The sequence below is a fragment of the Pteropus vampyrus genome, unplaced genomic scaffold (assembly GCF_000151845.1).
Source record: "Pteropus vampyrus isolate Shadow unplaced genomic scaffold, Pvam_2.0 Scaffold243, whole genome shotgun sequence".
NCBI classification, from domain to species: Eukaryota; Metazoa; Chordata; class Mammalia; order Chiroptera; family Pteropodidae; genus Pteropus; species Pteropus vampyrus.
Genome location: NW_011889024.1, coordinates 1,628,936 through 1,643,050, shown reverse-complemented (window position 1 = coordinate 1,643,050; position 14,115 = coordinate 1,628,936). Strand labels below are relative to the sequence as shown.

At 36.4% G+C, this 14,115-nt stretch overlaps 1 protein-coding gene across 3 annotated transcripts in view; it reads right to left on the bottom strand.

Moving 5' to 3' along the window:
- ELMOD2 (ELMO domain containing 2) overlaps nucleotides 1-13,666 on the bottom strand; it is a 17,489-nt gene extending 3,823 nt beyond the window's left edge. The window contains exons 1-9 of one of the 3 annotated variants that reach the window (XM_023519997.1): nucleotides 13,545-13,665; nucleotides 12,329-12,478; nucleotides 10,428-10,456; nucleotides 8,772-8,869; nucleotides 7,021-7,150; nucleotides 5,707-5,840; nucleotides 2,509-2,577; nucleotides 1,586-1,719; nucleotides 8-1,465 (exon numbers count right to left, since the gene is read on the bottom strand). In XM_023519997.1, the coding sequence (XP_023375765.1) occupies nucleotides 1,464-1,465; nucleotides 1,586-1,719; nucleotides 2,509-2,577; nucleotides 5,707-5,840; nucleotides 7,021-7,150; nucleotides 8,772-8,869; nucleotides 10,428-10,456; nucleotides 12,329-12,470 (738 nt within the window). In that variant the 5' untranslated portion in view covers nucleotides 12,471-12,478; nucleotides 13,545-13,665 and the 3' untranslated portion in view covers nucleotides 8-1,463. The other 2 variants (XM_023519996.1, XM_011374309.2) reach the window with 2 other exon arrangements.
- Between the last annotated feature and the right edge of the window lie 449 nt (nucleotides 13,667-14,115).

Genomic DNA, 14,115 nt, shown 5'->3' with positions numbered 1-14,115 from the left:
GAGGAAATGGAAATAGCACTTATTTCGTAAGTTTTATGTTGAAGAATTGCAGGTAAATCAAGTGGCATCTGGAGGTGGACACTACACTGAAGGAAAGTTTTGTTTTTGAAAATAAAATCTCCCCAAACGCAGAGACTTTGCCTTATTCTCTGCTGTATCTCCAGTGCCTACAACAGTATCTGCCAGAGAGCAAGGGAATGAATGAATGGGAGATAGAGAGCAGATCTATAGTATGACAGAAAAACTACAACAGAGAAGGAAAGATGAGTAATAGAGAGAAAAATGGATAAGTGAAGGAACAAAGTCTCTGACAAGACTTCCCAGAGAAGGTCACATCTAAACTGAGATTTGAAAGATGAGTAGGTGTCACCTGGAAAGGAACAGAGGGAGCGGGAATGCTGTTCCTGGCTGGATGAAAGATCTAGAATAGTAAGAGACCATGATATATTTGTGCAACTAAAAGAAGACCAGTGAGCCTAAATTTTAGACCGTGGGGAGTTGGTGTGCGGCAAAAGATGAGTCTGGAGGGGTTTTCAAGGTATGGATTACACCGGGCCTTGTCATGGGAGCTTTTGGAGAATTTTAGGCTGTGGAGTAGAATGACTAGATTTTCATTCTAAACAACTATACCCTCAATGCGGAGAAGCGGAAGAAGGTCATCATAGAAAGACTGGTGAAAGGCCGATTACAGTAACCTAGTAACGAGGGCCCGAGGTCGGGCAGATATAAGGGGGATGGGAAAAAGTAGACCGACGCAAGAGAAATTTGGGAAGTAGACGAACCTGGAATTAAGGATTAAGTAAAAACGGGACAGTATGGGAAAAAGAGACCTGGATGACACCTTCGATCATGGAGTTGCAGAAGTTATGATTTGGCTAGTTATTATCTAAGTAGTTTCCTGTATCCTCCCAACATGCGATTGACATTCTAAAGACAGAAAAAAGATCAAGAGGAGTATAAAAGCTAAGCTAGATCTGAATTCTTTACTTCTGAGCAGTAGCCTCAGAAAATGGGTTCCTCCAGTTAAAACTTCAGTGTTCGAATACCATCACAAGAAAAGTTAATGGAATGACAAAGTTCATGGTGGTGACAATGACTGGAACACTTATCAAGTAGCCCCAACCCAACACAAGAAAACCTGGTCTTGAACTAAAGGAGGGGCACAGAGTTCCTCTAAATTAAATTTCCTTACAAGAGTAACAGAATAATCTCCAAATGGTCTGTCTTTGACTCAGCAGCATTCACTAACCAGTATTCAAGAGAGAAAATTCATTTCATAGTCGAATGGAAAATGGATCCCTACAGAAAAACGGTATACATGACTACGAAATTTGCATCAATGTTAAAAAAAAAAACAAAAAAAAAAACTGCCTCATTGAATCTTTTTAATCAGCAAATATAGAAACCGAAGTACGAAAAACTCTTGGGAATCCATCTTCCATTATTTTCCATTTTCCCAAAGATCCTAAACAATAAAATGACAAGCATAAGTCATATGCGTGATAGAGGCATCATATAATACACTTTCCTAATGATTTAAAAACTCTCTTAAAGATATCCAGTTTTCACTCCTTTTAATACTCACAGTAGAACTGGTGGAAGTGTTCCATTGTCGGGACACCAGGAACAAAGTTGTAGAGATGAAGCTTTAAAGCTTCGCTCTTCAGCAAGCTATAAGCCATCTCTGTCAGATTGATTCCAACTATTGCATAAGAATACCTATGTCAGAAACAGTACCAGTTATACCAGCTAGCCAAACATAAATTTAAAATTATGCAAAGAATTAGAAAAAAGTTACTTTGATCCACTTCTAACACAATATTGATTTTACAATCTTCTCTATATATTAAGAAAAATAAACCAGAATATATTTTTTAAAAATGTTCTTTAGAGGCTATCTGATTTTCTAGATATAATCTAAGAAATAAAATCTAAGAAATAAAAATAAAACTCTGCTCACATTAATGTCTAAATCCAAAATCCTTAAAAAAATTAAAAGGAGTATTACATATATTCTCAGTGACTTCTAAAATATATTGGCTAATTTGACATTTTCTCTTCTGTTATGAGGGTATTTATTTTTATAATGTAATACTGTTATAATGTTTTTTCAAAGATAGTTATCACTGGAATATAAAAATAAAATAATAATGACAAACCTAATATTTTTACCTCATTTTGCATTTCACTTCACAATTTTCAAAGCTATTTCTCATTTTCCCATTCCTATTCCAAAGCTACTTCCTACTCCTATTTTCAAATCTCAAAAATTTTTATAAAGGTCCATACTTCCACTTTATAGATAAATTATATCTTGTGATAAAATCTACTGACATACAAAATTGGTTTGTGATCACATTTAGCTTTAAAATATAACATTCAATATCCTTTATGTTCTTATTAATTAAAATAATTTCATTTAAAAAACACCTTGAATATTTTCAAATTCAGATCATCTAATCAACTTAAATTCAACTCAAATTAGTTTCTTTAATACATCCAGCTTACCCTAGTTTTGGATGATTTGAACGGGAAAGAATCTGATGAGCTTCACTGGTATAATTTTCACTGAAATATCTTTAAAAGTTTAAGAAAAATAATTAAATTAACATATGTCATTCAAACTGAAGAGATCCAGAAGCAATTTAAAAAGCTGTCAAAATGACAGTCCTGGTACAAAAATCCTGATCTTCATCTCAAATCATTTCAGTTACTCAGAAATGCTTCTGATCAAAATTTAATTCTGAGCTATCACGCCTATCTAGTATGAACCCTTGGTAAGAATTAAAGTATTTTAACAAATAAATGATTTAACAAGAGACTTTCTACCCACCTTAAACAAACAAACGAACAAAAACAAAATAGAGTTCTTCTGTTTATTTGTTCTAAATTCCTATAAAATAGTCACTGTGTACCCATTGGGGCACTCTTCCTTTCAACTAGGCTTATTCCTTCTATTGTAACTCAAGTCTGTATCGTTTAATGTCATTTTCAGTGCAATCAGAAGAAAGTCAATAGCCTTCCTTTTGCATTGAAAAAACTCTCTTGATCAGTGATCTAACTAAAACACTGGCCACAAAACAGAGAGGTCTGCTAAAGCTATCTCTTTGTAGGCTCACACATTCCGTTGGCTTGTACTCATGCGACCTCTCTGAGTTCTCGAAGGAATCCAATCTGTTCAACCTTTGGATCATCTCATAATGCACTAGTTCATATTTATATGGCTGGATGTTTATGTGAGGATAAAAAAATAGAATAAAAATGGATTTGCATGGTTTATTTAAATTTTAGAAGGCATAATCACTGAAATTTTCATAAAGCATACACATTTCTAACCAAATGTTCCTTCCTATTTTTTCTTCTGTGGATTCATTTTTCTTCCATTTTCCTTCACTGGCTCTGATTTTCAACTCATGAAACAGGGGTTGTTAACTTAGAAGTCCATGAATGAAAGATCATTCATGCATGAAAGGGGACCCATGAAGCGCCTTAAATTATGCAAAAATTATTCTGTGTGTACATTTTCTGGGGAGAAAATACACAAAGCTTTCATCAGATTCTCAAAAGAGATCTGTAAATCCCCAAACAGGAAAAAGTCCTGTTTTAGTACAATGCTTTCCTTAAATACTCTAATTTATCTAGTTTATCCCTCTGCTGGCTCTAAAATGTCCTTAGTATTTATATTTATATTTCATTTTTAACATAATACTCTTAATACAATTTGGTATTACATTAGTTTTTCAATAATCCAGCTACTCTCAAAATATTCAATCTGTTACATGGAGCAACTTTTAATTTCTTTGCTGAACTATTTAGTCAGTCCCCATCTTAACAGTATCTAAGAAATATATTAACATCTATGCAAATAAGGAAAACTATTTTTATATACTGCACTGAGTTTCTCCTTTCCTCCCTCCCTCCCTCCGTTCCTCCATCCCTCCCTCACTTCCTTCCTCCCTCCCTCCCTTCCTTCCTCTCTCCCTTCCTACATACATTTTTGGCCTTAACTTGTACATTCTTCTACTTTTCTACTTCTGTTTCCTTATCTATGCAGATTTGTTTAGTTTCTGAATTCTTTCCCTGTACAATATCCTCTCTTCATCTATACCTGCTTCAGTATTCATTTACCTAAAGCATCATTATCTATCAAACCACCAGCTATCCTTCAAAGCAACAAAACGTCTCAAGAGATTAGATGACGAAGGCCAAGAAAGTCTTTTTAATTACATGAAGCTTACCTACTTCCTGACTGTATGTTTATTTTGATCCTGAAGTGTCATAGGTCCATACACAGGACAACAAACATGACTGTAGAGGAATTAGAGCTAATTTTGTTTTTAATCATTTCTAGTACATCCATGGCAATCAAATAATTATTAATACATATATGTGAATCTTGGTCATTTTTCAAATTAGTAGATACTAATCTAAATAGAGTAAAAATATCTGTAAATCATTTAAAGGTCTATCAGAATCCCTTACTACCATCTCCAGTCAAATCCTATTAAATTATTTAAATTTTAAGCGTAATTAAACTCTCTTCTTGCAAATGCTGAAAAATCTTGATTTCTGAGGAAAAGAGTCATAAGCAAGGTTACTCAGAAAAAGTTAAGGAAATACCAGAATAGTGTATATCTGAGGGTGAGTCGGTTCACATATTCGTGTAGCTTACTAGTACCAGGAAGAAAGACGGTCTTTAAAGAATAAAAACAGAAAATTCATGTGTTCTAAAAAATAATACGTTTTAAAATATTTAATAATTTTTCCAAGTGGAGATAGAGTACATTTATTCTACATAAATTCCAAATAGAAATTCCAAAGCGTTAAACTAGCAATTGCATTTTTTGTAATTATTATTTTTTTTAAGACTACTGTGTTTTGCTTATCTCTGAGATGAAGACTTATAGGTACTTTCATACTCATCGAATTTAGATAATACAGAAAATTAAGTATTTTGGTAACTGGAAAAAATATATATATATTGAAACCCTCTGTGTCTTCTATTTTCCCCCAAAACAGCTTTATCCATATTGACCTAGATATATTTTTCTTCAATATTAACATAATTTAGCTCAATTTCAGGACCCATTTTTTTCACAGTAGCTATCCAAACTTTTTGAATGGTTAGGTTTCCCAATCTAGGTATTTTATAGTCTATAAAACAATTCAAGGACAGACCTGAATGCTAGAATCTATTCATTTGATTATCCTTATAGAAGGAAAGGAATCTTCTCGTTTACTTTCTAGAACAGTTGTGCTATCAATTCTGATTTTAGTTACATATTTTCATACATGTGCTCAAGAATAAGAAAAAGGAAAGAGTCCATATAACCTTTGACTCAGGGATTTAGGTCACTTGCCACATATGGCAAAGAATAAGTATAAAGGGATTTCATTATCATCTTATCTGGTTACATTTCCCAAAATGTAATCAGAGAGCCAAGAGAAAAGAGGCAAGAGGATAAAAAGAGTAAGAAAGGAGTGTAAGTAACTCCTGAAGAGCATCAGGAGCGAGGCCAGGAAGAGAAAGGAAAAAGGTAAAGAAATCACACACACATGCACACACAAGTATATTTCCAATGTCATTACATCGTAAATTTAATAAATACCTTTAGCATTGCAACTATTAAAATTCAGAAATAGTATGAAACTAGACTGGGGGTTACATGTAATTTTGTTTAGAGAACAAAGTTTATTTTTACTTACACAAGGTTGATTAGTCCAAGCATGCCCATGCCTCGGAAGTCTGTTTTGGGATCATCCCCCTGGAAACCAATGTCAGCCCACTGCTTGGAGATTCTAGCCTTCAGCTTTTCCGTAGGCATCAGAAGATCCCAAAGCTGTACAAACATGCTTCCACATTACAAATAATAGTGATGTCCCTAATTTACAAAGACATTTTCCTTCTCCTAGCTGATATGACTAGTAAGTTGAATGCTTTCAATTAAACAACTTTTGTAGACAAATCACAAGTTCGATAAACACTGTTTAGAGAACTTCTCAATTATCCTAAAAATAATATTATACTTATTCCAATTTAAAAGACTGAAATACATAAATTTTCAAATGGTAATACACAGAAATCTAAAACAATAAGGTGGCTTTATTTTCTAAGTAGTACGTATATACACCAGAATTGGTAAATTGTTCCACTGAGAACAGTGTTATGCACTTGGCCCTTGCCACAGACACTATAGACTTAAGCAGGCTCTATTCTGTGAGTGATTAGTCCCTAATCAGAGCAGGAAAATAGGTCTCAGGGAGGGGAGCATGACGAAATAATACTGATAAGTATTTCAACCCATATGATCATTATTTTACAAATTTTCGGTTTTAAAAGAAAAAAAAAATAATGTGATTTAGTATATATATTCCTTAAGACCAAGATTGAAAATCAGTCGGCTATAAGATAACATAAGACAGCTATCAAGTATTAGACAGTAACAAATTAATCAATGTGAAATAAAGTTTAAAAAATTTAACCATTTTCTAAATTTGACACCACAAGTCATCAAGCAAAACAGACTTAACGAAAGTTGCTAAGAATGTTTTTGAAATTTGCAAAACAGAAATATCTGCATTTTTTCCCATTTCAGGCATTCTGAGAAAAAGACTGCTAAAAAAAAGTGTCCAGCTACCTAAAATGAAAGGTGAAGACTTGTGACCTTGCTTTAAAACAAAGTCAGGCCTCTGGCCCTGAAGTTAAATCTAATAATTAGTTTGGGTTTTATCTGGTCCCTTTTTTTTTTATTACTAACAGACCTCCCTTTAAATGTTTATAACCTATTTCAGAATTAAAAGCATTAAAATAAAATGCATTTAATATATTTGGATGATGCTTATCAGAAAATTATAAAAATAGTTAACTAAAAATCTTTCACCAACATCATAAAATTTTCCAAGGGGCAAAAAACTGGATGGCTGTATAAACCTTGAGAATTTGCATACAGACCTTATCAGCTGAAGTCTGATTTCTTTTTCCAGTGTTCAATAACTCCAAATGCAGAAAATAAAACTTACCTTGAGAAGCAGCTTTTCATGTTGCAGGTTATCAGAATCATATGGCCTTTTCCTCACACTTTCGACATCCAAATAGAGCTGTTTATAACCGGATATCTGCAGTAAGCATGCCTTCATGCAGATTTTAAAACTAAAAATGATAAAATTATTATCTTTTAAAAATATCTTCTTAGCACAATAAAGTAATGCCTTCCATAGCTTGTGGCTCATGTGGGTATTTAGAAACCATTTCTTGGATTTCAGTTTAATACTATAGGCAACAACGGCCTCCTTAAACACAAAATGTAAAGTATCACATAGGATATGATATGTAAACAGGGCCTAGAAAGAGGACAAGACATCGTAGGAACAGCAAACTTTGCAATTGCAAAGATTTGTCCTCTTCTTTTCAAGCTCTCTCTGGGAAATCTCGTATATTCCCAAATCTTTATTGCCAAGTATCACCAACGGACTTAATTTTTCAGGTACCTATATAACAAACAGCTCCAGGACAGGTTATCCCAGGTCCCTCCAATACAACAGCTTGTCTTCCCTGAGGAAACGTGCTTAAGGGAGTCTCTAAGCCCATCGATGACTTCGCTAATCACAAGACCCCCAAGCCAGAACCCTCCGAGTTCCCGCCTTCCTCTCCCTGTCAACGATACATCAAAAGTCCCCCAAGTCTCTGAAATATCCCTCAAAGCAATCATCATATGTTCATTATTCCTGATGTATTTATGGCTTTGTAATCTCGTGCCTGAATGTTTCCTCCCTCTGTGTCTTTATTCCTTCTACTAGACTTCCACATCTGCAAATTTACCCTCCATCCTCCATTTTCTTCAAAATACGTATCTGATAATGTAGCTTGTCTGCTAAAACAAACACAAAAAAACCCAAAGGACACCTATAACCCTCAGTGGGGCACGCAAGACCTGCAGCGTACCTCCAGTGAGGCGCTCCACTCTCATCTCTGACCTCCGCTCTGCATGAACTCAAAGCCCCAGGTACAAAGGACTCTCCATCATTCCCAGATATCCAAGCACTTTGTGCCTTGTTGGCACACTTCCTCTGCATGGCATGTCTTCCCTTACCCACTCGATAAGGTCCAGCTCAAATGCCACCTCTTCTGTGGAACTATCCTCACAGTTCTCTCTTGTACCCTTCCCTGTTCCAGCCAAAATAAATTGCTCCTTCCTCTGTATTTACACAGAAAATGCTGAATAAAGAGAAAAATATCGCTAAACACTAAGTCAATGTACTGGTACTGGGAACATAAATATAGACTAAGTCAACTCCTTCTCTTATGGAATTTAGAATTTATTAGGGGAAGAACAAGAGCTAACCGATGATAACAGTACAATGAGTTATGTTGGGACAGAGAGCTCTGAGAGAGGACAGAGCATGGGCACTTAACTCGCCCTGGAGGATCCAGGGACGACCTTCCTGGAGGACAGAGGAACTGAATTTTGAAAAACAAGCAGGATATAATAGCTGAAGTTATTTAACTTTGGGAAAGTAATGGCAAGTTACTTTAAAGAAGGCAGATGGTAAATTGGCAATAGCACCGGACTGGGAACGAAGAGATACAGGTTTTGGTTCTGCTCCCATCGCTCACCTCTCTGGACCTCAATTCCTCATCTACTGAAGTGAAAGGACAGGCTGAGGTGATCCCCACAACCCCTTCCTGCCCAATGTTTTACAACTGTGTGTGATCTCTAAAATTCACAGGATGTAGGTGCACAATAAAAAAGATTACTGTGAAAACAGCGTACCTGGCATCCTTCTCAGGGCTGATATTCTTTTCCTTCATTATGTCATCTACACATCTGTCCACTTCACTCTGAACAACAAGTGTCGCTTTCTGTAAAACCTATTTATGTGACAAAAAGCTGATTGAGAAAAATCCCTTAGAGCTGAAAAAGAACAGTAAGTTTTGAGGTATTTAGTCAACTCTAAAATGCAGATATTAAAATGCAAAATGAAACCAAATTTGTTTTAAATTCTCACTAGGGCTAAAATCAATCAATTATTTAATTAATTAAAGGAGAGGCAGCATGACGTATTAGATGAAGGCTTCCTTAACTGAGAATCAACTGGTTCTCAGCTGATGAGTTCTTGGCGAATGAGCTACCACCACAGTGTGCTTATAAAGCGCTTCGCGTAAAATTGAAAAATTACAGAATAAAAATATATGTCCAAAAAATTTTAATACACAAGTCAAAAAAAAAAATTAAATGCAGAAAAGCACGAAGAAAACTCAAATAATCTTGTAATCTCACCACTAGGATAGCCACTGATAACCGATTAGCATATATCCTTCTAGTCTTTTTTCTATGCATATAAAACAGACTTCTTAAATAATATGTCCTATAAATGACCACTGGGTCCTTCCTTTCAATAAACGAGCAAGTTCGGGCCTTCTTTACCCTTAAAGCTTCTTTAACTCTTGTCTCTTTGTAAGTGACTATCCTTTACACTCTAGGCAAAATACTCCAATCATTTCTCTGCTTATCCTGTGCTTTCATCCAAAATACTCCTTTCCTCAATCTCTAAATTTATCGAGCCTTCTCATTTTTAAGCTAGCTCACAGACCAGGTCCAGGAATCTTTCCCTGATTCTATTCAAGTGAAAGTAACCTCTCCTCTCTTGGAATCCCTCTAATAATTTATCTGTAATCCTTCCATGACACTTATTAATTTATTATATGTTAAGTAGAAAATTCTTTGAGGACAGATTGTATCTAGTTTATCTTTTCATATCTTGCCTATAAGAGATAACTAACAAATATATGTACATTTGTGTTCGTACATTCAGAGTATGAATGTTTCTTTTTTCACAGGTCACTCTCCAGGTACTATCTTTCCAATCTGGGTCTCAGAATGAGACAATCAAACGGACCCAAACTTGGCACCAGCTTAAAGAGTCTGGCCCACAAACACATGAGCAAGAAATAAATAACATATTGTTATATGCTCCTGTGATTTTAAGTGTTTGTTACACAGCTGACTAATATATAGCACGAGGTATAACTTACTTCGGATCAAAAAATACATATAACTATCCCAAACTGCTTGCTTTTCTCTCACATGAGAACTTCTCCTAAGGACATAGTCCAAAAGAAGTTCCTGCTTTCCCAAAAGCTATCCAGTCTTGAGGCAAAATAAATAAACAAAACCCCAGGACAAATTATTCAAATATCTTTTTTGTGCATGAGTAGCATGCACGCACGCACATACACACACACACACACAGAAAATACTTTAAAAATAGAATATTACTTCTAAAGCGGGAAAATTTCACTTAATACTCTAGAGCAAAGACTCTTCTAGTAGGACATTAATAATTAATTCTAAAACTGAGGTATTCTTTTAAAGAAAAAGTATCTCCCAGCTAAGTTTTCTAGAATTGTCACCTTGATATGATCCTACCTTATTCTTGGAGTATGTCAAGGAATTTTCTGAAATGGGAAAAAACAAAAACAAAAAAACACCATTACTTAAATGCTGTTTGTGAATTTACTCCATAGACAATAAGTATAAATATCAAACCAGTGATAAATTACTTAATAGTTCTAGAAGACACAATTTCTACATTAAATAGCAAACATTTTAAAATTTCATCCTTACAATATGGAGAACTAGATATAATTCCAAAATCCTCAACCCAATACAACATACTATAATCCAAGAGGTGAAGTCGACCTAAGCTCTCCAAAGTCATCTGCTTCTGTGAAGATCCCCAAGTGTCCAATAACCACCGCGAACTCACCCATGGCTGCCTCAGGATGACTCAGGCCCCAGAAACTAATCTTAAGACGACAGTGAGAGAGCTCTCTTCAACACCTTAAGGAGTAAGCCTTTAAATCTAAAGAGTTAACAACTGAATCATACAACAACATAGGGGCAAAAATAAAACAACTAGCTTATTTGCCCAACCATGCTATAATCAGACAAATAGCTTCTCCGTTCTTATTTCAAGAATGAGTACATTTCTACTGGTTTATTTAAAATTTTTAGCACAGTTACTATGGTTTTTTTCTCAGCAATTTGAAAAATTTGAGAAAAATGCTTTTGCCACAAAGTAAGGCCTTAACATACGTTCTCTTCCCACACTATAAAACACCAACCAATACTGCCAAGATTTCTTATCAAGAGGTACTTTGTTCTTCTCAGAGCAGTCAAAAGGGCAAATGAAAAGAGTAGACAGTGATTTAAGTCAGCCACAAAATTGTGAGAAAACTCGGGAAGTAATTAACCTTCAATCATCCAGCTGCCCTGAGGCTTAAGTCTGTCATCCTTCCCACGTTACCTTGGATACCAAACCTCACTCCCTAAATGACACAGGGGTGGATTTCTTAGTTGTAGCACACTTGTTCAGCACAAAGGAGAGTCTGATTAAGTCATGATTTTCCATTTAACATAGTGAGCATAAACTGCAGCTGATCCCTGGTCTTCCTTATCCTGGACAAAGAGAAAGGACTTCTACCACAGTTCTCACTCGTCTGTGTTCCAATTTAAAGCAAAATTTTCAACTATGCATTGAAACTTACTGAATTCCAGAAGGTAACAGCGTAGGATTGTTCAACAAAAATATAATACAAGGCAAAATGTGAGCCACTTGTGTACTTTAAAATTTTCCAGTAGCTGTATTAGACTAAAACAAAATTAATTTTAATATTTTACCCAATATATATATAAAATATCATTTCAACATATAATGAATATGAACGGAAATATTTTTACTGAGATATTTTTACATTCTTTATTCATATAAAGTCTTTGAAACTCAGTGTATATTTTATACTTCCGTACATCTCGATTCATACCAATCACATTTCAAGTACTCAACAGCCACATGTGGCTGCTGGCTAGAGTATTGGACAGTGCAGAGTTTGAGTCTAATAAGCTTTCCTAGGGATCACTGGATACCTGTTACTGTCCTTTCATGAATTACATAAGGGATTAAAAGATTTATGAAGGATGCTAAAAACTGATCTAGATCCAGACACTCACTTTCCCAGCACTTGAGTGAAAATTTCAAAGGGCTTATAGAAATATAGAGATTTTTCTCTAGAATATAAATTGCAACTATTATCTAAGGAACAACTGTTGAATTTCAGGAGCCAGAGAAGATAATTGTTTGCACATATGAGGAATTAAATAATAATCCCTTTGGAAGGATTCAAAACTAGATTTCAAATATTAGGAAAATCAGCTTAAGTGACTTAATCAAAACACACAATGAGTGCATCAGTGACTAAGAGTATTGAGAAAAAATATTCAGTTAAAATTTTATTAGTTTTTAATTATTCTTTTTAGAATAACATTACCTATCTTGTGTGTCCTTTGTGCACCTACACAGGTATCAAAAATTCGCTGCAATTCACACTTTCCAGTCATCTGTCGTAAGAGCCATTTCATCCAAAATCGAAAAAAGTGCCCATAGAAGAACTCCCACAAAGAAATAAACATTTTTTTTCCTGGAAAAGGAAATGTATGACAAGTTTAAAGACCTTAAATTGGATTTTAAGATGGAAAAAAAATTAGTTCATCCAACTCATCAAATCCTAAATTAATGTTAATATCTATTATACACGTGTCTATTTTGTAGTAGTGTTTAGGAATCTAAGAAAACAACCACAGGTGGAATACATACCATTTAATTAAATGATGGCTGGTCAAACGGTCAATTTATCACTTTTTAAAAATTAACTGTAAAAATCAGTTCCCTATTTTAATTTCTCACTCTTTGAGAATTGAGGCTCGACAGTTCATGAACGAAAGGAACCCAACTAAGCAACAATTAAATCTAATATACCATATTTAAGAATTGTTATTATAATGAAAAAGCTCTTCTTAACTCCTGTGAATAACTCGTTACATCTGTCCTACAGTCAGGTGATGACAGTAAATAAAAACATTACATATGGCCTACAAATTGAAGTGTACAAATTGAACACTAAGTAGATCACGCCCTGGTTAATTCTTGATTTTCCATTCAACAGGTGAAGGGTAGAAAGAAGAGCAATAAACTACGCCCTCAATAAAACTGAATCTTTACGTCTTAAGAGAAATCTTCAGCTCCTAGATGAAGCACGGTGGGGGCAATGCAAACGAGGAATTAAAAACAAACAAAAATGCTCATCTCCTTCCTGTCTTAGACATTCCCACAGATACATCGTCTCTAGACTAGGGCCTTAGGGACTGTCAAATTCAAATCCCCGCAGGTCAGTGCAGAAAAAAGTGCACATGAGAGATGAGTGGAACTGTAACTTTAAAATGAACCCATCTAGTCCGCGCTCATCATGACAAAAGAACTGCCAAGCGGTGTCCGAGCTCCCCAGACCTCGGGGAGTCGCTGCACCGAGTCCCCTTTCCATAGCCCAGCGGAGCCCAGATCGCGCGCTGCCCGCGAGTGGGAGGGACCGGCTTGCACAAAGCCCTGCGGTCGCGGGCGCCCCCCGGATTTTCCGTGGGACGCCGCTGATCTCGCGCAGCCCGCACACGGAAGCAGCACGGGGCGAGAGGAAAAGAAACAGCAGCCACCTCACAGGAGCGGAAGAACTATGGGGAGCTGAAGTCTGCCTCGGTTTCCCCAACTGCAAACAGCCGGCAACGGAAACGACGCTACTCGCAGAGCGCTCCCTGCAAGCACCGCGACCCGGAAGTCAGGGAACGAGCCCGCGGGAACGCCTTCCCCGGGACACGGCCCGCCCCGCGCCGGTCCCTCCCACCTCCTCCCATTGGTCCGTGCTCCACCAATCGCTAACGCAGAGTTGCCGCGGCGCGCGTGCTCGGATTCTAGGGACGCCGACGGTTTCCCTAGCAACGGCTACCTGGAGGCACGCCCGGCGCCGAAGGTTGTCTCTCCTGAGCGCGGCTCTGGAGACTTCTCTCGCTTTAAACCACTTGTCTGCTGTGTGAGTTGAAACCGTGTTCTCTTCTACACTCCAGCGCGGAGCGAGCAGTGTGTTTTTGGTAACTGTCATATAGCATCAAGGTTACAAAAGAGCTTTCCCCTAAATTCGTCTTAATTCTGTTTATTTTCCGTCCGCGGTTGAGAATCCGCATATGCGGAAGGTCGACTTAAATTTTACGCGGGTTTTCTACTGCACGG